The sequence below is a fragment of the Phacochoerus africanus genome, chromosome 2 (assembly GCF_016906955.1).
Source record: "Phacochoerus africanus isolate WHEZ1 chromosome 2, ROS_Pafr_v1, whole genome shotgun sequence".
Lineage (NCBI taxonomy): Eukaryota > Metazoa > Chordata > Mammalia > Artiodactyla > Suidae > Phacochoerus > Phacochoerus africanus.
In genome coordinates, this window is record NC_062545.1 from 231,006,405 (window position 1) to 231,033,443 (window position 27,039).

Genomic DNA, 27,039 nt, shown 5'->3' on the forward strand with positions numbered 1-27,039 from the left:
ATTAAATTTTCCCTAAAAAACAGAAGTTGAGTAAACCAGGAGACAAATGATTATCATTCTACAAAGTTACCTTCTGTTAGACTGGTGGTTCTAAGGGTGGCCCCATTCAGTAAATGAAAATGCAGAACATGCATTTAAATTTGAATGTCAGATAAGCAGTGAATAACTGAGTAGTAGAAGTATGTCAAGTAAACATTTACTGATATGGAGGGACTTATTTCTCTTGTAAAACCTTTTATGACTTCTTCCTTCCTTCCCATATATGATTCTGGTGAGGATTGTAGTAAGGAGAGCTGTGGCAGTTATCTTGCAACCAAGAGGCACTTTCAGAGTGATAATTAAAAAACTTTTTTGAGTCCAACATCCATTCATGATCAAGACCCTCGCCAAAGTGGGGATAGAGGGAACATTCCTGAATATAATCAAAGCCATTTGTGATAAACCCACAGCAAATATAATACTCAATGGGGAAAAACTGAAAGCCTTCTCACTCAAATCTGGAATAAGACAGGGATGCCCACTCTCACCACTGCTCTTCAACATAGGTTTGGAAGTCCTAGCCACAGCAATTAGACAAACCAAAGAAATAAAAGGCATCCATATAGGAAGAGAAGAGATCAAACTGTCACTGTATGCAGATGACATGATACTATACATAGAAAACCCTAAGGACTCAACCCCAAAACTCCTTGAACTGATTCATAAATTCAGCAAAGTAGCAGGATATAAGATTCAGAAGTCAGTCGCATTTCTGTATACCAGCGATGAAATATTAGGAAAGGAATACAAAAGTACGATACCTTTTAAAATTGCACCTCACAAAATCAAATACCTCGGAATACACCTGACCAAGGAGGTAAAGGACCTATATGCCGAGAACTATAAAACTTTAATCAAAGAAATCAAAGAAGATGTAAAGAAATGGAAAGCTATTTCATGTTCCTGGATTGGGAAAATCAATATTGTAAAAATGGCCATACTACCCAAAGCAATCTACAGATTCAATGCAATCCCTATCAAATTACCCATGACATTTTTCACAGAACTAGAACAAACAATCCAAACATTTATATGGAACCACAAAAGACCCAGAATCGCCAAAGCAATCCTGAGAAAGAAAAACCAAGCAGGAGGCATCACTCTCCCAGACTTCAAGAAATACTACAAAGCCACAGTCATCAAAACAGTGTGGTACTGGTATCAAAACAGACAGACAGACCAATGGAACAGAATAGAGAACCCGGAAATAAACCCTGACACCTAGGGTCAATTAATCTTTGACAAGGGAGCAAGAACATGAAATGGGAAAAAGAAAGTCTATTCAGCAAGCATTGCTGGGAAACCTGGACAGCTGCATGCAAAGCAATGAAACTAGAACACACCCTCACACCATGCACAAAAATAAACTCCAAATGGCTGAAAGACTTAAATATACGACAGGACACCATCAAACTCCTAGAAGAAAACATAGGCAAAACACTCTCTGACATCAACATCATGAATATTTTCTCAGGTCAGTCTCCCAAAGCAATAGAAAATTAGAGCAAAAATAAACCCATGGGACCTCATCAAACTGAAAAGCTTTTGCGCAGCAAAGGAAACCCAAAAGAAAACAAAAAGACAACTTACAGAATGGGAGAAAATAGTTTCAAATGATGCAACTGACAAGGGCTTAATCTCTAGAATATATAAACAACTTATACAACCCAACAGCAAAAAAACCAATCAATCAATGGAAAAATGGGCAAAAGACCTGAATAGACATTTCTCCAAAGAAGATATACAGATGGCCAACAAACACATGAAAAAATGCTCACATCGCTGATTATAAGAGAAATGCAAATCAAAACGACCATGAGATACCACCTCACACCAGTCAGAATGGCCATCATTAATAAGTCCACAAATAACAAGTGCTGGAGGGGCTGTGGAGAAAAGGGAACCCTCCTGCACTGTTGGTGGGAATGTAAACTGTTACAGCCGCTATGGAGAACAGTTTGGAGATACCTTAGAAATCTATACATAGAACTTCCATATGACCCCTCAATCCCACTCTTGGGCATCTATCCGGACAAAACTCTACTTAAAAGAGACACGTGCACCCGCATGTTCACTGCAGCACTATTCACAATAGCCAGGACATGGAAACAACCCAAATGTCCATCCACAGATGATTGGATTCAGAAGAAGTGGTATATATACACAATGGAATACTACTCAGCCATAAGAAAGAATGACATAATGCCATTTGCAGCAACATGGATGGAACTAGAGAATCTCATAGTGAAATGAGCCAGAAAGACAAAGACAAATACTATATGATATCACTTATAACTGGAATCTAATACCCAGCACAAATGAACATCTCCTCAGAAAAGAAAATCATGGACTTGGAGAAGAGACTTGTGGCTGCCTGATGGGAGGGGGAGGGAGTGGGAGGGATGGGGAGCTTGGGCTTATCAGACACAACTTAGAATAGATTTACAAGGAGATCCTGCTGAATAGCATTGAGAACTTTGTCTAGATACTCATGTGGCAACAGAACAAAGGGTGGGGGAAAAAAATGTAATTGTAATGTATACATGTAAGGATAACCTGACCCCCTTGCTGTACAGTGGGAAAATAAAAAAAATTTAAAAAAAAGTAAAAAAAAATAAAAAAATAAAGTTACCAAAAAAAAAAAAAAAACTTTTTTGAGTATACTCATTGGGCTTTCTTTTCTTTAACTGAAAACATTCCAAATGAACAGCGTCTTCCTTACTAGAAAGTTATTTTAGGATTTATAGATGAAACCCATTTTGCTTTGTTTGTTTTGCTTTTGTTTTTTAGGGTTGATGTCATATGGATGTTTCCAGGCTAGAGGTCAAATCAGAGCTGCCCGGCCTACACCACAGCCTCAGCAACAGGGGATCCAAACCGCATCTGCGACCTACACCACAGCTTAGGGCAACACCAGATCCCTGACCCACTGAGTGAGGTCAGAGATTTTGAGCTCGCACCCTCATGGATACTAGTTGGATTGTTTCTGCTGCACTACAGCGGGAACTCCCAAACCCATGTTTTTAAAGGAACCTTTATTTTTGGCTTGTTTGTTTTAGTTATAGTCTTTTGAATACAGTGATCTTTCCTTTTAGAGTTCACTGTGCCCTTTTTAATGAATGTGTTCCTTTTTAATGAAAATAAGGTGTTGCAGAATGAAATGGAAAAGGCATAGTTTTTCTGCCATGGTGGATGCACAGCTGTTTGGATTTCTTCAACTCCATTTTAACATTTTTCAATATCATTCTCCACTTTTTCTACTTTGGAAATCCCTATCTTAAATCAAAGGTGAAAACATACCCCTGTCAGGTGTGGAGATGTTTTGGACCATGATTGTGAAATATTTAGTTACCAGTGAAAAGCTTGCTAATTAGATAGGAAGGACCACAGATGCTTGGAAAACTGTGTTCTAAAATATGTATAGGGTCCTGATGAATGTGTCTGTAGAAAGCTGCAACCTTAGTTTTGAATTTAATTGTGTTTAATTAGTGAATGGGAAAAAAAAAAAGTACCTTGAGTTACAAGAGCAGTAGTCCAGTCTACCCTGAATATGCCATTATAAGAGTTACTATAACGAAAGTTCAGGGAGTTCCCATAGTGGCTCAGTGGTTAACGAATCCGACTAGGAACCATGAGGTTGTGGGTTCAATCCCTGCCCCCACTCAGTGGGTTAAGGATCTGGTGTTGCCATGGACTGTGGTATAGGTTGCAGATACGGCTCGGATCTGGTGTTGCTGTGGCTCTGGTGTAGGTCAGCGGCTACAGCTCTGATTGGACCCCTAGCCTGGGAACCTCCATGTGCTGCGGGAGCAGCTCTAGAAAAGGCAAAAAGACAAAAAAAATAAAAAAATAAAAAAAAAATTCAGCATCCGTGGCCTATAAATGAAAATATGCCACTGTGTTTGTATAACTACTTTTTTGGAATTACAATTTTTCTCTAAATGAAGGAATTCTGTAGGATGCTATTAAAGCAAGTCACTTGGTTAGATTCTTTAAAGGATTCAACTTTTTTTATTAATGAAAAAACATTTGCAATTGTACTTGCTAGTGTGGGTTACAGATGACTAGGTTTTCTTGCTCATTATATTTTAGGGTCTGGAGAGAATCACACAAGGTTAAAGAGGAAATCTTCTCTGTAGGTTCCTTGATGGAGTAGCTAAACAAATATATTATGGAATCCTTCATCTTTTCTAAAGCATCTACTACTTATCTCAGGCAAAGAAGCACTACTGCTATTATGGGCCTGTGCAAGCAAAATATTTCATTTTTCTTTCAAGCCACTTTGTAGAGTTTATACTCATTTACATTTTCAAGTGGACAGTGAAAGCAAAGATGTCAGGTAGAGGCAGACAATTATTTTTCCTTAGTCCAGAAGGAACAATGTTAAAGCAAGCTTTTTAGTAGCTATCTAAACTGATTAGAGGTGAGATTGTTTTTGCTTCACAGCATAAATAGATTTATTTTTCTGTAGATGTATCACAGTGATGGCATATATCACACTCTTTATTGCTATGGATTTTGTTTGTCTTAGAAAATGTTTTCATTTTAAGTTTTTTTTATTATTATTATTATTTTTTTTGTCTTGTTGTTGTTGTTGTTGTTGCTATTTCTTGGACCACTCCCGTGGCATATGGAGGTTCCCAGGCTAGGGGTTGAATTGGACTGTAGCCACCGGCCTACGCCAGAGCCACAGCAACGCGGGATCCGAGCCACGTCTGCAACCTACACCACAGCTCACGGCAATGCCGGATCGTTAACCCACTGAGCAAGGGCAGGGACCGAACCCGCAACCTCATGGTTCCTAGTCGGATTCGTTAACCACTGCTCCACGACGGGAACTCCTTATTTATTTATTTATTTATTTATTTATTTTTTCATTTTAAGTTTTTATTTGAAATGTGAAAATATTTTTTGTTTTACTTTGTTTTCCAATTTTAAATGGCATTAAGTCTGGAATCTAAATTTTGCTCTAATTGGCTTTTCTAAGGCTGGGGTTTATTGTCTGATACCTACTAACATCTTTTTTCAACATGAAGTTTCTGTGTTCCTTGAATAGAAGTCAGCTCAATAGTAGTAAAATTGTAAAGAACTCAAGTTATAAATTTAATAACACATTTCCCTTTGTGTTATCCAAGGTCTCTTTTTTATTTCCTACATAACTGTTACCTTAATCTTTAATTATATTTTGTCTCATTTGCCTATTTATTATTTATCTACTCCAAATTGTGAAGGCCAGACCATGTGTTTTCTTATTCCCTGGTGGAGGCTTAGCATCTAGAAAGCATTTAATCAGCACTAGAAAATTTAAAACAATCTAATAAAACATAAGTGAATGAAGGAAATGTTTTGACAGTTAACAGATATAAAGAAATGTTAATGTAACTGCCATTCCTCTAGCTATTATGGAATAAGATTACACAGTAGCCATAGGTTCTTCAGCAGGACCTCAGCTGGCACAAGTTTGCATTAATAAATAAATCTTACACAGCAGGTTGAAAGTTCTTCAGCTCTTCATGTAAATGGAGAGCCATCTAAAATTTCCATGTCAGTCAAGGCTTCAGATGCCTCCAGCCCCAGTGGACATCTGACTGCAACTGCATAAAGGCCCTGAGGGAGGACCATCCAGCTGAGCCATGCCAACTCGTAGAGCTATGAACCATAATAATGATTTTTTTTCACCCATTAAGTTTAGGGGTCATTAGTTCGTACTCTAAAAGAGGAAAGAAAAGTTGACAGTATAAGCCACATTTATTTATTTTGCTTTTTAGTGCCACCCCAGCAGCATATGGAAGTTCCCAGACTAGGGGTCGAATCAGAGCTACAGCTGTCAGCCTACACCACAGCTATAGCAATGCAGGATCTGAGCTGCGTTGGCGACCTACACCACAGCTCATGGCAATGCCAGATCCTTACCCACTGAGTGAGGCCAGAGATTGAACCTGCAACCTTATTGGTTCCTAGACAGATTTGTTAACCAACCGCTGAGCCACGAAAGGAGCTCCAAACCACATTTATTGATATGAAAGGTTTTTTTTTCCTCTTTTTCTAAGCAGCCCATTTATTTTTTTGGTCCACTATAAATACCAGATCTATTCTTTGATTATATTGAAAAGAAGACTAGGTTATACCCGAAGAATTCATGTTACCAGGAAAAAGAAAAGATTTGTGGATGTTAGAAGGGGCTCTTGTGTTGACAGGAAAGCCGAAGTGAATTCAGATTTTGTCTACAACTAAATTATGGCCATGCGAGTTCTGATCACCTTGTCTCTTCTGATATGACCACTTAATTTTAAGAATAAGAATTTCGACACTCATACTATTTTTCCCTCTTCTCGGAGTTTCAAGACCACAATTATGACAGGCTTCTTTTCTGAACTTAATGTGTGTGAGGTAATGACGTACTAGAGGGCATAGTGAAAATCCTTCAGAACCTTTGCAAAGTTGAGTCAGTCATCTAAGATGTCCAGAGAGAAACAAAAGTTAAAATCTGAAAAGGCTGTTTGAAATTCCGCATCTCATTTTATATATAATTCCAACAGACTACTTACATATTTTTGGTGTGTCCTTTTAAGGGTATCTACTTTAGTGCCCATTTTTGAGACAAAAATTTGGGGAACTGTTATTAATGTTTGAGACCAAATGTATGCTGCTCTCTATATTAAATTTAAATAAGTTAAGCTTATGCTTTAATAAGCAAGTTTAAGTGGTCCTTCTAGAAAGGGATGAGCTATCTAATAGCCCTGGACATCAGTTGGATACGTGCAGCTTTGTTGTCACATGAATTTGACCCTCTCTTCCTCTTTTTTCCTCTGTATCTTCCTTCTACATATGTTTCATTTTGTTACTTGACCTTATTGAAAATCTCCTTTGGGAGCGTCTAATCTATAGAGTTTGAGAGATTGACCTAGGCAAGTTGATTGACCTAGAAAGCTTTTACTGTTCAGAATTCCTTCCTAGAATGGTACATATCCTCCAAAAGAAATTTGAAAAAAAAAATTTTGCAGTATGATAGGACTTGAGAGGTAACATGCATGCATTGTCTATTTATTTGCTTGTCTGTCCATTCTTTGTCCATCCATCTGTCCCTCTGTTCATTTGTCCATCCATCCATCCATCCATCCATCCATCCATCCATTTAAGAGAAAATGATGATGTGGTCAAAAAACCTGTTTGCAGAATGATTGAAGATTTGAGTGGATCTAGTTCTTCATTATTTTTCTAACTATAAAATGGATTTTTTTCTCATTTGAAAAATGGCTGCTTTGACTATTATGTTTCATAAGAATTACTATTTATGAAACAATATAAACAAAGAAACATGAGATATTATGGGTATGTTCATGTAGCTTCAAATGATGTTCATACCTTCCTCTTTGACCTTAAATGTTGCTAATATTAGAAAAATAGTGTTTTCTGTCATTTTTTTCCTCCAAATTTCTTCTATGACTTTAAGAAACTAAAAATAGTGGGGGAATTGAGTTTCAAAGCCAGTTGTTTAGGCTTACCCAAACCATACTGCATCCTACTCATTTTAAAGAAAAGAAGAAATCCTCCCATCTGATAGCTCTTCTTCCTGAGATCTTGGTGATAAAAGAAGAGACAAGAGTTTCTGAGTCAGATTTATGCATAAAAGAGAGGAGAGGGTAAAAAATTCTATGCAAACAGAATTTTGTAAACAATGTAAGCAAAGAAGTTACAAATTTAGAAAGGAACGAGGTTTGCTTCTTGCTAATGTTTGCATAATTATTAAATCATGCAGCTCAGTCGCTTCTCAAATTCATTTTCGTGAGCTCCAACGTAGGAATTATTTCTTGGCTTTACAGGCATTTAAGGAAAACATTTCAATTGAGATCATCCCTAAACAAACACAATTTACTAATTTACTAATTGCACAATTTGGGCAAAGAGTAGTTTATTACAAATACTTGTGCTTGATTCATTTTCCGTCGGGAGGAAAGTCATTTAGTAGCACCATGAGTCTCTCCTCAACTCGTAGAACTTACTGCATGACCTAGAAGGAAAGGCAATATTAAAATTGAGCCATTGACGGAATAGCAGAGAAGAGTCAAGAAGTGTTTACTTTCATCATGCTCTGTATTGTTCCAAAGGGAACAGACCTGCCCCCCTGAATTCTTTTCCAGCCGGGATAAATTTCCCACCAGGCTTGTGAGGGGATAATAGCTCATATGTCACCATGTTGCATCTCTTCTGACATCTTCTACCAGGAGTATTGCATGTCATTAGAGGGGTTATTAGCATAATCAGCACCTCCAAATGAATGCATTCTCTTCTTATATGATTCCTGGTGGAGGCTTTAGTCCTGGCACATTTCCTCTGTTTCTTCTTGATTCTTTTTGTTGGCAGAGTTGAATAAGCACGTGTCCATGAGTGGAAGACAGATTTCTAGATCTGATTCGAACCTTTTCTAATACCTGTCTTCACAACTTAACTCTATAAATTATTTTCTTATGCATTTTATTTCAGAATTTACTTCTGCCTTCCCTCTTAAATAAATACCAATTCATAAATTATTGAGTATTTTTACTATGAACCCTAGAAGTTATAAAGATGCAAAATACAGCCTTCATTACTATAAGTGGCTTGTAATTTCATTAAAAAGATATAACCTATGTATAATTAGAAATTGCTAATCTGAGGGCTGGATGGGGTGAGCAAAAAAACACTGGGCTTCCTCTGAAGGGAGTGAATCACAGCGATCTTAGAATGCACTTTAGAACTGTACATTTGATGCATTAGGTGTCCTTACTGCTCTTCCTCCCCAATTATGTAGCCACTTCTTCTTCTTCTTTTTTTTTTTTGTCTTTTGTCTTTTTAGGGCTGCGCCCACGGCATATGGAGGTTCCCAGGCCAGGGGTCTAATCAGAGCTGTTGCCTCTAGCCTACACCAGAGCCACAGCAACGCGGGATCCGAACCTTGTCTGTGACCTGCACCACAGCTCACGGCAACACCGGATCATTAACCCACTGAGCAAGGGCAGGGATCGAACCCACAACCTTATGGTTCCTAGTTGGATTCGTTAACCACTGTGCCACAACAGGAACTCCTGGAATTCCCACTTCTTCTTTTCTAGATAAGCTGTTTCACTGTGATAGTGAATTCCCCCCCCCACACTCCTTCTGGTTTGGCTTATTTCCCTCAGATTTATAACCTCATATGTTTGTTAAAGACCATTCCCCAAATTTTGTGGTTTAAAACAACAGCTCTTGATTAGATTTATGATTCTGCACATCTCAAATTTGGGCTGAACTGAGCTGGACAGTTCTCTGGTATCCTGTTGGTTCATCAGTACATCTGTGAGCCATTTTAGGTCAGCTGGGTGCTAGCTAGTCTATCGTGGTTTTTAGCCAGGACAGCTTTAACTGTTCCACATGGCCTCTCATCTTCTAGCAGACTACCTTGGCTTGTTCCCTTGGCAGCCAGGAAGGATCACAAGAGAAAGAGTTTGGAAGGTGTGGAACTGGGGCACTGTTATTTCTGCTACTTTCTTTTGGCCAACTCAAGTTACCAGACCAACCTAGAATTGAAGGGTAAAGAAAAACCTCCTTGCTTCATGGCACAGGGAGTGGTGGAGAACTGTGTCAAATTTTGCTCTCAGCCACAGGTGGTAATGACCGCAAATTTACTAAGACCATCAAATTTATACACTGCATACTGCCCTTGTGAATTTTTTTTTTTAACTTTGAGGAAACAAATGGCACTAGACAGTATATGTTCATTGCCAGATTGTGGAGCAAGTTAGAGGCCAAGATGTTAGTGCTTTATAGATGTGAAAAAGATTTGAGGTGGGAAATAATAGCATGATGCCAACATTTTAGGAAGAATTCAGTTGTGGGTCTGGGCAGAAAGAAAATTTAGATCCACATATCCAATCACTACAGGCTACTCCTGTTTGGATGTTATTTCAGTTTCCATATTTCTAAAACTGAACTCAATATTTTCATCCCCAAGTAAATTTTCTTCTTTTCTTGTGTTTTTTTTTGTTTTGTTTTGTTTTTTGTCAGGAAGTGATTCTATCCTTTGCTATGTGGTCCAAGCCAGATATTTGATCATTCTTGGTTCCTCTCTCTTCTCTCACCATACACATTCATTGTCATTAACAACAAACATGTAGATTGCCTACTATATACCAAATACCACAGTTTCGACTGGCCCCACTAATCTAGACCACTGTCATCTCTCAGTCACTAGAGCTGTCTCCCAGTTGGTCTGCTTGCTATCCTTTATGTTCTATAGGACCCACGGTGACGTTGTAAAACAAAATCTATTCATTCTGTTGGCATATAATTATTCAACTTACATGTGTTAAGCCCTATGAACACAGAAATAAAGAAGGCAAAGTAACTACCTTCACAGAGTTTATTTTACAGTCCAGTGTGGGAGACATACACTAAAGAGACAAATTGCTATATATAAAAAAAGGAAATCAATTTTCTCTGCTCTGCAAAAGCTTGTAAGTTTCGTTAGGTTCCCTTGGATTATTTTTATTTGGGAAACTGACCTAAGAAACAATTGTATCATTGATGTCATAGAATGTTTTGCCTATGTTCTCTTCTAGGAGTTTTATCATGTCTTACGTTTAAGTCTTTAAGCCATTTAGTTTACTGTTGTGCATATTGTGAGGGTATATTCTAGTTTCATTGATTTACATCCACTTGTGCAGTTTCTCCAGTACCACTTGCTGAAGAGACACGTAAATATAAGCTTGGTTTTATTGTCTCGAAAATACCCAGTAAGTTTCAGAGACTCATTGCCCTTTAGCAACATGGCTGAGTGATGTAGCTTAGCGTTCTCTTAACACTAAGACATGTAGAGATTCGTTAGAGGATACAAGATTTTTAAAATTCAAGTATAGTTGATTTACAATGTTATGCTATTTTCTTCTGTATAGCAAAAGTGACTTTATACATATATACATTTGGGGGGGGTATATTCTTTTCCATTGTGGGGAGTTCCTGTTGTGGCTTAGTGGTAAGGAACATGACTAGTAGTGTTGATAAGGATGTAGGTTGGATCCCTGGCTCCTCTCAGTGGGTTAAGGATCCAGCATTGCTGTGAGCTGCAGTGTAGGTCACAGGCATGGTTTGGATCTGGTGGTGTTGTGGCTGTGGCATAGGTTGGCAGCCACAGCTCCAATTTGAGCCCTAGCCTGGGAATTTCCATATACCATGGGTGTAAAAAATCCTATAAACTTGGTTGTGATGATTGTTGTACAATTATAAAATTCACTGAGTAATTTAAAAAGTAAACTAATTCAACCTAAAAAAATATGGTTTATCCCTGGAGATTGGCTGTTGTTCCCTCTGCTATACATTGGGACCTCATTGTCTACCCATTCTAAGTGTAATAGTTTGCATCTACTGCCCCAGAGACCCTAGTCCATCCCCCCTCCCCTCTCCTCCATGACTAATTTAAGTCTGTTCTCCATAGAAAATGGGGTTCATTCTTAATGTTGTACATTCTGTGGGTTTGGACGAATATATAATGACATGTATTCATCCTTATAGTTTCAGTCAGAGCATTTCCACTGCCATAAAAATTCTCTGTGCTTTGCATGTTCATCGCCCAATCCTCATTCCCTGGCAACCACTGATCTTTTTACTTTCTCCATAGTTTTGCCTTTTCCAGATGTCATATAGTTAGTATCCTACAGGTTTTTTTTTTTTTTGTCTTTTGTCTTTTGTCCTTATAGAGCCGCACTCGCAGCATATGGAGGTTCCTAGGCTAGGGGTCTAATTGGAGTTGTTGCTGCCAGCCTACGCTAGAGCCACAGCAACTCCAGATCTGAGCCATGTCTGCAACCTACACCACAGCTCACAGTAATGCCGGATCCTTAACCCACTGAGATCCTTAACCCACTGAGAAAGGCCAGGGATCGAACCTGCAACCTCATGGTTCCTAGTCGGATTCGTTTCCGCTGCACCAGGATGGGAACTCCAGCATCCTACAGTTTTTAGCCTTTTCAGTTTGGCTTCTTTCACCTGGTTATATGCATTTGTTTCCTAAATGTCTTTTCATGCTTTTCAGCTCATTTTTTTTTTTAGCGCTGAATATTATTTCATTGTTCACTGTACCACAGTTTATTTATCCATTCACCTATTGAAGGACATTGTAATTTGCTTCCAAGTTTTGGCAATTATGAATAAAGCTGCTAAAGATATCCCTATGCAGGTTTTTCTGTAGACATAAACTTTGTACTCCTTTGGGTAAGGGCAAGGAACACAATTGCTGGATGGTATAGTTAGGAATATCTTTAGTTTTGTAAGACACTACTATGCTATCTTCCAAAGTGACAGTATAATTTTTTATTTCCACCAGTAGTAAATGAGAGTTCCTGTGGCTCCACATCCTCACCAACATTTGGTGGTATCAGTGTTAATGGATTTTGGCCATTCTAATAGGTGTGTAGTGGTACTTCATTGCTTTAATCTGCATTTCTCTTCTGACATATTTATCTTTTTATTTTTATATATATTTTTTACCATCAGTATATCATCTTCTTCAGTGAGGTGTCTGTTAAGGTTTTGGCCCATTTTTTAGTTGGATTGTTTTCTTGTTGAGTTTGAGTACGTTGTATAATTTGTATAACAGTCCTTTATTTATCTTTTGTAAATATTTTCTCCCAGTCTATGGCTTGTCTTCATTCTCTTGACATTGTCTTTCACGGAGAAGAAGTTTTAAATTTTAATGAAGTCCTCCAGCTTTTCAGTTATTTCTTTCATGGATTATGTCTTTGGTGTTGTATCTAAAATGCCATTGTTATACCTAAGATTATTTAGTTTTTCTCCTATGTTATTTTCTAGGTTTTTTAGTTTTGTATTTTATATTTAAGTCTGTGAGCTATTTTTAGTCAATTCCTCTGAAAGGTGTAAGTTATATGTCTAGACTCATTTTCTTTCTTTCTGTCTGTCCGTCTTTCTCTCTCTTTCTCTTCCTCCCTCCCTTCCTTCCTTGCTTTTTTTTTTGCATATGGATGTCCAGTTATTCCAGAACCATTTGTTGAAGAAACTATCTTGGTTCTTTATATTCTCTTTGCATCTTTGTCAAAGATGTGTTGGCCCCCGCCCCCACCCCCGCCCAAAAAAAAAAAAAAGTGTTCCCATTGCAGCTCAGTGGTAATGAACCCGACTAGTATCCATGAGGACATGGGTTTTGATCCCTGATTGCGGTCAGTGGGTTAAGGATTTGGTGTTGCCGTTAGCTGTGGTATAGGTTGCAAATGCAGCTCAGATCCCATGTGGCTATCGCTCTGCCATAGGCTGACAGCTCCATCTCCAGTTTGACCCCTAGCCTGGGAACTTCTATATGCCATGGGGCATGGCCCTAAAAAACACACACACACACACACACACACACACACACACACACATCTTTTGCCTCTACTGCCTCAATTTTTTGATTTTCAATTATGAGTAGAACTTTAGGAACTAGATTTATTTTCATTATCCCCTTTATGGGCATATTTTGTACAACAGCCTTTATTCTCCTCGTGTTTGCTATTTTCTGATGTTTCATTGGTATTAGAACATTCTTAAAATTTTTAAAGCGAGAAATGACCCTTCTATCAGAATTATGTTATGGTAGATCCATGATTCTAGCAGAGTTGGAATACTGGTATAAATATGAGAAGCAAAACATGATGATGCATAAGAGGTAATTTGACCAATGTATCAGAAAATAAACACTGTTCTCTCCTCCTACACTGCATCCCCAGTTTTCATGTACCAGCTGAGGCCCCACAGCCGCAAATGTAAAATAGGCAAATCTTCCTAGCTATCCTTCTGAAGGATCAATTGCGCTTTCACATTTGCCTAACCTATCTCTCCAGACAGTGAAGAGAATCATCATCTCATTATGTTGTAATAATCTTTCTCCTTTTTTTTTTTTTTTTAAACCGACGTCTTCTTCTATAAACTATTAGGAATGCTATGCCTCCTATGATTTGGAGACATCCATTTGTTGCATACTCTATCTTCTTCAATCTTTATGGCCCTTTTCTGCTTTTAAACTACAAATTAGCTTTTAAGAATTTAGATTACTAGACAATGTCATACAGCTGGAAAGTAGCAGAGGTAGTATTTAATCTTTCCTCTGCCTGATTTTCCAAGCTAGTGTCCCTTGTTAGTTGAGTTTGGTATTGTCTAAATATACTGGGTTTCCTTGGAATTTCTGGAAAATTTACAAACTGAACAATCATTCTTGAATAAATGGACATTGGATCCTTTTTGGCCAAGGATATCTTTTTTTTTATTTTTGGAATATGTGTTATATCAAAGATTTTGAAATCCTTCAAATTGGCTCATAAATATATGTAGTAAATGATTTAGGACTTCCTTAGCTTAATTTAGATTTATTAAAATTGGCAAAGGTAGCCTTGGGTTTGGAGTCACAAAATCTCTACTTCATATATCCCAAGGAGGGCACATCAGCTGGTGGCCTCACAAATGGTGAAAGTCCAATTCTTTAGGTAGTCTTGAGAAAGAAACTTTAAACTGTAAAAGAGAAAACTAATCTTAGGTACTTCCTAATGGTTCCCAAGTACAATTGGCCCTTGAACACAGGATTGAACTGTACCAGTGTATTACACATGGACTTTTTTCCAGTAGTAAATACTATAACACTACACAATTGGTGGTTGGTTGAATCTGTGGTGGGGAAAGGCAGATACAGAGGGCTTGGCTATAAGTTATACATGGATTTTCATTTTTATTTATTCTTTTGGTCTTTTTAGGTCCACACCCACAGCGTATGGAAGTTCCCTGACTAGGTTTCGAAAATCAGAGCTTTAGCTGCAGGCCTACGTCACAGCCAGAGCAACATGGGATCCAAGCCACATCTGCAACCTACACCAAAATTCACTGCAACACTGGATCCTTAACCCACTGAGCAAGGCCAGGAATCGAACCTGGGTCCTCATGGATACTAGTCCGATTTGTTACTGCTGAGCCATGATGAGAATTCCATACATGGATTTTTGATTGTGTGGAGGGTCAGCACCCCTAAACCTTGCATTGTTCAAGGGTCAGGTGTACTGAGAAGCAGATGGCAGACCTCTGAGAATTGGTGACTTCATTAGAAGCGGAGTAAGTGATCTGTTTCCAGTAGTATATTACATGGCTTTCTAACAGCTCATGAAAGCTTACTGTTACACATTTTCTAAGTGTGGTAGTTGAAAACTAGTCATGACATGAGTATTTACACCATGGAAATTGGCAAACACTAGAAATAAAGAGATTTTCTTTTCAATGACCTGCTTTACCAAAAGAACTGGTTTACCAGTACATCATTGGCTATTTAGTAAAGAAGTGAGCTCCCAGTCACTGAAACTCTTTAAATAGAAACTAGAGATTTTCTTTTAAAAATGTGTTTCAGTAAGTGGAATAAAGAAGCATTAGAAGGCCTCTAGAGTCTTATCCATCTATACTCAAACTTGTCACTTGAATTCACAATGCTAAGGTCTCCAATGAACTGCCAGTTCATTGTCAAACACTCACTCTTGGACCTCATCTGAGTCTGAATGTCTTTTGCCCTCCTAATTCCTTTTTGTTTCGTCTTTTGTAAGAAGAGTTTCCATAGCGCTATGGTCTGGTGTCATATTGGTTTTGAATCCTAATTCTACTGTTAACCATCATTTTGAACTCTGGAAGCTTACCTCAGCAGATTAAATCTCATTTTCTTTAGCTGTTAAAAAATAGATGATAAAAGTACCTCTTACCAATAGTTGTCTGGGTCTTAAATGAAACTAGTCCATATGGAATGATTAATCCAAGGCTTGGTCATGGTAAGGATCAAGTAGATGTCAGTTATATTTCTACTTAAAGGAGTATAAATTCTATTTTTTTTTTCTGTTTCTTAGAAATCCTAGACTCTGAATTTCAAGCATAAACCAGTTTAAAAATTTTGTTATTTATTTTATTGAAGTATAGTTGATTTATGATGCTGTGTTAGTTTCTGGTTTACAACAAAGTAATTCTGTTTTATATTTATGTGTATGTATATATGTATGTATACACACATATTCTTTTTCATATTATTTTTCATTGTAGATGATTATAAGATACTGAATATACTCTCTATGCCATACAACAGGACCTTGTTATTTATCTATTTTATATAAAGTAGTGTGTAGCTGTTAATCCTTAATTTATCCCACCTGCACCCACTTTGTAAATACAAGTTGGTTTTCTATGTTTGTGAGTCTGTTTCTTAAAATTAAAAAAAAAAATTTATGTATTTAATTCTGCTGTATTACTAACATTGGATAGCCAGAGATGAGGTCTTGTGAGCCACTGTATCAATGACAGTGAACAAGAGATGTTTTCAATGTTATTAGTCTATTAGCAGCATATAAACTGGCAGTTCATTGGAGACCTTAAGAACCTGGAAAAGTTTAAAAATAGTCACACTGAGGGATCCTCTCCCACCCCCCATTCTGTAGAAAATATGGTGAGAGCATAACAAAGGTGTTTATTTTGGGTATAAACTGTTCTTTCATTGAGCAAACACTGTGATATGTTTATAAAGGCACAGGAGAAGTGAACACACCCAGAGTGACTTATAAGCAAAATAGCTCATAACCCTGGTATGGAAAAGGCTGTTTCTAGAACTCACACAACAGTCTCTCTAAAATTCCATTCCTAAAAAGCTTTTATGTATAAGGAAATAAGAGACCAAGGTAGTAACCATTATTTCTGCAGATATTTGCTGTTTTGTGTCCTTTCTAAATACTCTGTCATCTGGGCATAGACTATCTTTGGAATACAGGACATTGTTCAGAACTGAAGGTGCGTACATTTACTATAGTTATTTACTTTACCTACATAGCACACATATGCAGTTCTCATCAGCTTCATACACCAGTCTATGCGTGCATGGTAACACAATTCGAGAAACCAGTCTCTGGCACAGATCTTCTCAACATGTAGATTGAATCTGAGGAAACCATGGCTAACATGTGTTCCTTTTATCTTCAAGTGATGCTGTCACATAGATTGCTTCTCAAGCAAATAGAGCCCAGTTTAAAGACCATTTTGAAAAAATATATATAAGTAAAAAAAAATAGAAAATGGTATTGCCATTGTGGCGCAACAGAAAGGAATCCTAACTAGCATCCATGAGGATGTGGGTTCTATCCCTTGCCCCACTCAGTGGGTTAAGGATCTGGTGTTGCTGTGAGCTGTGGTGTAGGTCACAGACTCGGCTCAGATCTAGCGTGGCTGTGGCATAGGCCGGCAGCTGCAGCTCCCATTCAACCCCTAGCCTGGGAACTTCAATATGGTGCAGGTGTGGCCCTAAAAAGCAAAAAATAAAATAAAGATCATTTGAATCAGGCAGTTAAATAAATGATTCATTCCCTTTCATTGGGGCAGCATTGACTATCATCAGTATTTTCTGTAGTCTTTGCTCTTTGGATACCATGTGCATATGAAACAATGACTTTAGAAACATATTTGGAATCTTGGACCACTTGAAATATGCGTTAAAAATCTGAAGAGCAGGGAGTTCCCGTCGTGGCGCAGTGGTTAACGAATCCGACTAGGAACCATTGAGGTTGCGGGTTCGGTCCCTGCCCTTGCTCAGTGGGTTAACGATCCGGCGTTGCCGTGAGCTGTGGTGTAGGTTGCAGACGCGGCTCGGATCCCGCGTTGCTACGGCTCTGGCGTAGGCTGGTGGCTACAGCTCCGATTCAACCCCTAGCCTGGGAACCTCCATATGCCGTGGGAGCGGCCCAAGAAATAGCAGCAACAACAACAACAAAAAGACAAAAAAAAAAATCTGAAGATCACATTCAGGATTTAGGATCCTAGTTAAACTCTGCTGACCTAATTACTCATTTACCACAAACACCCCTAGCTCTAACAATCTTCTTTTTTCTTTGACATTTTAGCTGCCTCATGTATTAGATTATCCAAACGAAATTATCAATTGACTATTTCCCCTCTTTCCCCTTCCACCAATAATACCATGTTGGCAGATGAGGTGGTACAAGGAGATTTCATGGTAAAGGCAGAGTCAACAGAAGCAGAGGTGGAATAAAGAAACCTAATTGCTCCACTTTGAGCACATATGTTTTCCATAGGCAGCTGGTTTTCTTCAATTTTCGTAATTACAATTTCAGGCATCATCCCTCTCCTCCAGGATGGTTATCCCATTTGTGGGTTACCCATTTCCTGTGCATTTCCTTCCTCCAGCCCACCTCTTGGCTACATTAGCATTACTTCATGTCACAAACGATACTGCAGGTGTCCAGAGCAGGTTTTGAATAAGAAAAAAATGAAATGGAAACCTGTCAAGGTTGCCTTGTGTTAAATTAAAATATTTGGTGAAGAGAGCCCCAAACTCTTGGTGAGAATGAGACTTCCAAAACACATGGGCATTTTGGAAATTGAAACTGTTTCTTTCATGACCATCTCTGACAAAGTTGGAGGAGCAAGCATACTGGCCGTTGTGAACTTGGATTTGAAGTTGAGAATATGCCCTCGCTTCTGGTATGGAATCAATCAGCCAGTACCGACCAAAATCCTAGATTAAGACTTCGTTTAATGCATAGCCTTCTAGGGGCTTACCATCAAAGGAGACGAAATTTAACAGTTAGCCATGGTTGTGCTGAATTCAGTGAGTGGGGTTGAATTGTGTCTGTCTTTCTTTCTCCATTCCTCAGTTCAAGGAAGGGGAAGAGATAGCTAAGTAAGCTGAAGAATGAATGAAGGCTTCGTGAGCTGTGAGTAGGTCCTGAGCTGTGCTCTGAAAGCTGTGGAGAGGCAGGGAGAGTGGAATTCGGATCCGTGTAGTCATAGAGTGTGTGGTCAGTCCCTCAAGTTCGAGAAAGAGGTCAAGAAAGTGAGGAAAGGTTGCAAATGTTCATAAAATATGTAAGACCCTCTTCTTAATGAAATCAATTTTTTTGTGATGAAAAATGAGTACACTGTTTGTTAGAATGAATCCTTAAATCACCTCGAATGTGTTTATAATAGTCAACAAAAGGCAGTCTCCTTTGGAGCATAAATTCATGTCAGGTATTAGGTTTTAGAGGTAGCTGCCATTAGTTAGCATTTGGTTTTGAGGTCTGAAGTGTGGGAAAGAGATGAGCTTCCATTTAGATGGCACATACAATAAAAGTCAAGTCATGCTGCAAAGCTCCCGATGATGTCCACACCACTCCTTCTAATCTGCTGCCTTCCAGCCATTCTGTCACTCATTCACTAAGCTTCATTAATGCCCTGTTTAGTGTGCTAAGCTGTTGTACACTGCCAAGACCAGCTCAGCAGGTAAAGGCTGAAGAATAGGTGCTGTGGAACTTAAGAAAAAATTAACATAAAACAAGACACAGAGACATTTATCTTAATTAAAGGTGGGAACAGAGGGACTCAAGGTCTCAGGGACCAAAAGCCCTGGCTCAAGAAACCACACTGCTTTTATTGTGCTCTTCAGGATTACATCAAGTGAGGAGGGGTTGCAGGTGCAGGATATAGTTCTTTTTGTATTATTATTATTTAAAAACTTCTTTTATTATTTTAAAAGTCACATAGCCTGTAGATGGTTAAGCTTTTATTCTGACCTTTAGGCATTTAACAATCATTAGCTTTGAGGAAGCTCAGTGTTAGCTATCTATGCATAGCATCTAGAGAATCATCAAAGGGCATGCCTATCTGCAGCAACCCAGAGTGCCTAGGTTTGCACTTCGGTTCTCCTTGCTGATGCATATTCTGCTAACGACTGCTCATAAACCACTTGGGGCCAAAAGGCTCATCTTCCTCTTATTCTTTAGAGGACATATCATGCTGTTCAAACAGTGTGCCTATCTGCACATGTCTGGCATGCCTAGACCAACGCATTATGTCCTCATTCAGCTGACCACATGAATAACTTATGCCTTTAGGTCTTTGTTCTTAAGCTTAAGTCATGTGCCAGCACTGCAGCTATTTTTCAAGCAGGAATATGGGGTAAGGTAACGCAGGACAAGATGGAGTTTTCAGCATAGAAAATAGAAGCAAAGAGGCTAAGAAAATATGTAGAAACATGTCTCCTGACAGCACACCTTATAGTCATTGCATTTGCTGTGTTCTCTACAAAGACACTTGTATCTAGGCTCTTGGGCAGACCAGCTCTTTTTCATCAGTCATATCTCAACTCACATTTCAGTTCCTCAGAGACTGGGGTCTTTTTCTGACCTTCCCCCCCTCAAGAGGTATGTACTCAGATCCCTCAGCATTGACTGACACATTACCCTTGTTAATTCCTTTAAAACTTAATGGGTGCTTTGAATGGTCTTCTATTTTTTTTTTTTTTTCATTTGGGTCCCACATTTAGTGAGGTCATGAGGACAGGGTCCTCATCTTCCTTGTTCACTGCCATAACCCCCAGCATGTAGTAAGTGCTCTATCTAGTTAGATGAATCAATGGCAGTAGGGTCGCCATTGTGCTTAGAGCATCCAAAGCTTGCCTTCTTTTCCCCTCCTGAAGTGCTGAACTCTGTTACAAAGCAGCAAGAAGATAGTGGTACAGACCTGGGGTGGCTTGCGTTGCCATGGCAGTAGGCGACAGTACATCCCTCTTCCTTTGTCCTCTGCTGAGCCTTGAGAACCTGGAAAACAGCTTAGAGGGTTCTTTCACAGAGATGGCCATTGAAGGAGTAATTGTGTGGGTCGGATGAATGCTAGTAAATTATAACAAGAAAAATTGCTAGTTCAATTCATTTCTATGTGTGCTTATATGTTGTAGCCCTTGTGGAATAAAATTACTATAATAATGAGTTAAGATCAGTGCTTCTCCAGCCTGGCATTTGAAGCCCTCACCCACATTTTCCTGTGTCTGGACTATGCCCTCTTCTTTCCCTTCTCAGTGTAGCACTGAATGAGTCTGTTGGCCCCCTGTGAATTATAGTCCAATAGTCATTGTTAATTTACTGAAAGAAGTTTGAAGAAACTGTTACTTTTTTTTTCTCTTCATGGATCTCTCACAGCAATGGCACATGTCTGGTGGACACTGTATAGAAACTGCCTGGGTTTTTGTCATTTGTAGCTAGATTTTCTAGGTACATGTTTAAAAAATTTTAATGTGTATATTCTTCAGTTACCTAGCTTGAAGTTATAAATGAAATGCTCCAGTGCCTTTTTATGTGTCATTAATTAATACATGCTAACAATAAAATGGTGTACCCATTGTTCTGCTGTTGAGATACACTGTTATGTTTTTTTCCAAAGGGTTTATGGCATTAGATGAGGGCAAGACTGGCAGAAGATATTTTTGTTTTGCTCACCTTTCCCACATCTATCTTTCCTTCCTTCTCCTGCTGTCATGTTGGAGATCCATGCTTCCACTCAAACACTAATTCCTAACACTAATTTAATTCAATTCACTAAATTCCTGTTAATTTAATGCATTGTCTTAAGAAGTAGGTCATTCTCTCCTGTCCTCACTGTTTAGTAATCTGCAATATCCACTTGTTCCTCTTATTCCTTCAGCACTGCAGTGACAACACACATCCCTGCCAGTCAGACATGAATATTGAAGGAGCTTGGAAGAGAGGCTACACGGGCAAGAATATCGTGGTCACCATCCTGGACGATGGCATTGAGAGGACCCACCCGGATCTGATGCAGAACTACGTGAGTGCTTGCAGTAGCCAGAACACCTTCCCTCCTGGGAAACAATGGAACTCATGTTAGGATTAGAAAAAAGGAGGAAACTGCTGAAAAATGCAGCCGACAGATACAATAGGCTCCGCGTATGGCGGCCCCCACCTTATAAAAGATGCATTCTCAGGGGACAGCAAGCAGGAGACAACACTCTCCACTTTTGTGTGTCTTTGATGTTCTGATGGCAAAAAGCAGGTGATAAGGTAGCAGAAATCCCAGTAGTGGTACTGTCTGCTGCTGACAACAGTTCATCTCCACAGTTCATCCAAACTTCCAGACAACACTCTTCTGTTTCCTTTGTGGAGAAAGTGTACTTGGAACTTTTGTCAAGTGAATCTGATCATCTCCTTCTCTCTCTGCCTCTCCTTTTAAAAAGGACAGTAAAGGATCAGCCTCCAGTAGACCTTAGGAATCAGTCATACCCCTTCCATTTTTTCCCATTTTTTTTAAGTTTTATTGAATTATAGTTGACTGAACAACATTGTGATAATTTCTATTGTGCAATGAAGTGATTCAGTTATACACACACACACACACACACACACACACACACACAACCATTATTTTTCAGATTCCTTTTTTTTTCTTCTTTTTGTTTTCAGGGCTGCACCCACAGCACATGGAAGTTCCTAGGCGAGGGGTGGAATCAGAGCTGCAGCTGCTGGTCTATGCTACAGCCATAGCACGCCAGATCCAAACTGCAGCTGCAAGCTACGCAACAGCTCATTGCAACGCCAGATCCTTAACCCACTGAGCAAGGCCAGGAATCGAATCTGTATCCTCATGGATATTAATCAGGTTCGTTATCACTGAGCCGCAATGGGAACTCCCTTTTCAGATTTTTTTCCGTATAAGTTATCACGGAATATTGAGTAGACTTCCTTCGGCTATACAGCAGGTCCTGTTGACCATCCATTCCATATACAATAATGTGCATATGCCCTTTCTTAAGAAAGAATAGCAACAATGGTCTACTGTATAGCGCAAGGAACTTCACTCAGTATTCTCTAATAACCTATATGGGAAAAGCATCTGAAAAAGAAAGGATGTGTGTATATGTATAACTGAATCACGTTGCGTACACTTAAAATGAACACAACATTGTAAATAAACTACACTCTAACATAAAATAAAAATTTGAGGAGTTCCCGTCGTGGCTCGGCGGAAATTAATCTGACTAGCATCCATGAAGACACAGGTACGATCCCTGGCCTTGTTCAGTGGCATAAGGATCTGACGTTGGTGTGAGCTTTGGTGTAGGTCATAGAAGCGGCTCAGATTCCCAGTTGCTATGGCTGTGGTGTAGGCCAGCAGCCACAGCTCTGATTCAACCCCTAGCCTGGGAAACTCCCTAAGCCGCAGGTGTGGCCCTAAAAAAAAAGACAAAAAAATAAAATAAAATAAAAATTTGAATCAATGACTCAGAGAGAACATAAGGTGAGGCTCAAATCACATAGCATGTGAAAGTCTTGATTCCCAGTGCTTGCTGGACACTGAGGTTGGTTTCTGTCCCTGGAGCCTCTTGGTCCCCTTTACCTCTGTGATATTTCCTGCCTGAAATTAGGTCAATGAGCCCTCTGCCCTCTGCTCTCCAAACATATCCCTTCCACTGGCTTCACCTCCCCAAGTTTGGCTAAAAGTGCCGTAATTTTCTCCCAATATACCATCCTCTGCTCCAGGTTTGTGTTTCCTGACACCTTAGTGTTCTCCCCAAGATGTTTCTTTTGTTACTCAAGAGCCTGCAGTGACTCCCTATTATCTGCAAATGCACATCTTTAACACCTGTCAGGATTGGGCAGGAACTCCTGGTGGAGCCCCCTCACCCCAGTGTCTTCTGACACCTCTTCTAACCTCTCTTCTGTTGATGACTGTGCCCACCCAAGACACAGATATCACTTCATGCCCACTAGAACTTAAGTCACTTTTACCTCTGTCCCCCTCTTGTTCCCGTATGGTGACTTTTAATTCCAGAACTTTGGTTGTGTGAGTTTTCCTAAATTGTTTTTCATGTTGTTATTAAAAAATGTTTGTCTTATAAAATTGGTGATTTTCCCACACCTTATTACAAGTTTCCTCTTATAGCCTTGAAAGTACAAGCAGCTCTAAATCATGTCAAGTTAAAACTCATACTGACCCTTCAGAAGGAAAGTCAGGGGCCAGGGTGGGAGACTTTGCCCCGTGTTTATGGATGGCCCCCAGAGAAAAACCGAGGCTGTAAGTGAGAGGACCACCTCTCCTCAGATTTTTCTGCTCTATATTCTATATTCATGGTCATTAAGGGAGCAGCTTCAGCAGGCCCAGCCCCTCTCACTGTGCCCTGAGCTGGCAGAGAATTCTGCAATGGGCCTGGCCCATAGTTTCCCTGCATTTGTCTATGTGAGGCATCTTGCTCACCTACTGCATCAGCTTCTCATGAAACCATTTAGGTAGAAAGTGTCTCATTTATTTTCTCCAATGTCTCTGTCTCATGTGCTCATTCTCACTTATTTCATGACACTCAATCTGTCTTAAATTAGTTTTCCTTTAGTCGCTCACACCTGAAAAGATTCAGCTTTTATCTTGGAAAATAAAATACTTCCAAGTCACTTCCTTGACACATCAGAAACCACCACTGGCTCACACAGCCATCATATTTCTGACCAATGAAGACCTTTCCTCACTCAGGACCACCCAGTGTCACCTTATACTTCCATCAACTTTAACTACTTCTCCTCTCACTGTTCTACTCTTTTTGTATAAAAAATTTTGTCAATAAACTTCACAAATCAATTTTTACAAAGAATATTTAAACAGTTTCTCCTAAACTAGATAATTTTCCCCAACTTTTAAAAGAGAGAGAAGGATCTGCAAACTCATTTAGTTGTGGTTTGAACAAAATATCTGATCTCTCTCTTCACTGAATAAATTTTTAAAGCTAAAAGGAACTTCAGATCAGTCTCCTTATTTGATAAGATAGACACTGAGACCTGAAGACTGAAGTGAGTTACGAAGCACTATGGCTACCTGTCTCCTAGCAAAGAAGTCTCCTCACATCCACCATGATATTTATAGGTTTTCCTGCTCCCTTCTGCGTAGACATGCATTTGTACAAAGAGCCTTAACTTTTCTCATTTGTTTTCTCCCTGAAAGACAGTTCTGCAGAATTTACCTGTACAGTTAGCAGTATTATTGCTCTTCTGGCTCTCCTAATGTTGGAGCTGGTGAAGACTAGAGAAAAGTACATTGAAGGGAGTGTCTGATGGCCTGGGTTCAGGTCTTAATTCCACAGGCAGTTTGTTTCATGCCTTTGGCGAAGTGACTTAACCTGTCTTGAGCCTTTCTTTCCATATAAGTAAAATTACACATTATCCACCCTTCATGCTCTAAGGATTATAAGGTGGGCTTCCTTTGTACAGGAAGCTGGGACCTACCAACTTTCTGTGTCATCTGTATTCTGCTTAATTCCCCCAAACATCTCAGGCTCTGTATAGTCTTAAGTTACTTTCAGAAACAAGATAAAGATAGAAAACAAAGATAGCATTTACTTTCACTGAAACTGATATGAGAAATTATCATAAAAATCAGAAAATTTAGAACATCCTCAATTAGTAATTTTGCCTCAGTGATTTTTCTTTGCAATCACTTAAAAAAGCAAACAAATAAATACAGTTTTGGTTTCAAAGATATTTTTGCCACATGTTAAAGCCTTGACATATGATAAAACTTTGTTCATTATTTTCACTGGGGAAAAAGACCATTCAGTATATTAGTAAAAAGTCTTGAATTGTAGGCTTTTTGTTTTAAATTGAAATATAGTTGATTTATAATGTTGTGTCACTTTCTCCTGTACAGTAAAGTGACCCAATCATACATAAATTTCTTTTTTCTCCTATCATCTTCTATCATGTTTTATCCCAAAAGATTGGCTATAGTTCCCTGTGCTATACAGTAGGACCTCATTGCTTATTCATTCTAAATGTAATGGTTTGCATCTACTAACCCCAAACTTCCTGCCCATCCCACTCCTTCTCCTCTCCCCCTTTGGCAACCTCAAGTCTGTTCTTTATTATAGCAGAACATCCGAATCCAGACAAATATTGCCTAATAGATGTTCCAAGACATAGTAGATTTCTAAGATTGATTTTTAATTGGCTTGCCAATTATTTGTGAATATTTTGTCTCCAAAAATCTTTGAATTATGATAAGGAATTTGCACACTCAAGAAATGACATGTGGAATAGAGAGAGAGTCTGAAAATCCTTGAAGCATCAATCACTTTGCTTCTAGGTGGCCCCGCAGCACTTTGCCGAAAAGGTGGTAGTTGAAAACCTTTTCTAAAACAGTGGGGCGAGGGGTCAGTTCTAGGTTTGAAGGGAAAGCCCTGAGAAAAATGGACTGGGCATGTCTTTGGTCTGTAAAGACTATTTCTTCACTTCATTGAGGAAAGATATGACACTGATGATGACAGAACAAGGCGTCCTGACACCACTGGACCGTGAGTGTATTATTCAATCTAATTACTCTCTTGCAGAAATATGTTTAAGGAGGCATGAGCCTTCAGGTTAATGGCTAGTTAATGATGTCTGTCTCCTTTCTCTCCTCTATGACCATAGGATGCTCTGGCGAGTTGTGACGTCAATGGGAATGACTTAGACCCCATGCCTCGCTATGATGCAAGCAATGAGAACAAGTAAGGCCCAAGGGAGGGGTGGCTGGCGTGTGGCTGGCTAGGAGTTTTGTTTTCTGCTCTTGCTGAGGGGAGTATTTTCTTGGAACTCTTTGGTAACAAATGATCCTGAATCTGCTCCAAGATAAACATGTGTCTTTCTACTAAAGCTTCTGGAAATAAAAAGGGGTGGTCCACACCGTAAGAGTGGTTGCAGAGAGAACCCTGGGGAATGACTCAGGGTTTCCATGTCTTAAGTGTGCAGCTGGGGGGAATATTGCTCCTCGTGTGGTCGTTGGCTTGTGACCCATTTGTTTAAGGGGGGGTGTGCTAAAGAGTTTCTTTATTCTTTTACATTCAACACATCTATCTGGTTGAATACCGTGCTTGGTCAGTCTTTGCTAATGCTTTTTGATTTGCTTCCTTTTTCCTCTCTTCTACTCTGTAGTGATTGTATTTTTGACTAATATACCTGAAATACCTAAGTGGTTTGCCATGTATGGAACACATTACCTTTCTTATCCTCACAGTCAAGAGCCTTAGAAACCTATTTAATCACATTTACACTTTCCAGTTAGTACAGTAGTTTTTGGAAAGCAAGTGAAATGTACATCCATTTGATAACATGGATCTTAAGTCAGTGGGAAATTTTTTTCTTACTTACAATGACCGAGTTTTTTTAAAAAAAGATCAGTAGA

At 39.1% G+C, this 27,039-nt stretch overlaps 1 protein-coding gene across 2 annotated transcripts in view; it reads left to right on the forward strand.

The window, feature by feature from the left end:
* The window catches only part of PCSK5 (proprotein convertase subtilisin/kexin type 5), a 457,211-nt gene that overhangs the window by 107,288 nt on the left and 322,884 nt on the right, over window positions 1–27,039 (forward strand). For both annotated transcript variants that reach the window (XM_047767789.1, XM_047767787.1), the window contains exons 4-5: window positions 21,523–21,666; window positions 26,289–26,365. In XM_047767789.1, the coding sequence (XP_047623745.1) occupies window positions 21,523–21,666; window positions 26,289–26,365 (221 nt within the window). The remainder of the gene's footprint in view (window positions 1–21,522; window positions 21,667–26,288; window positions 26,366–27,039) is intronic.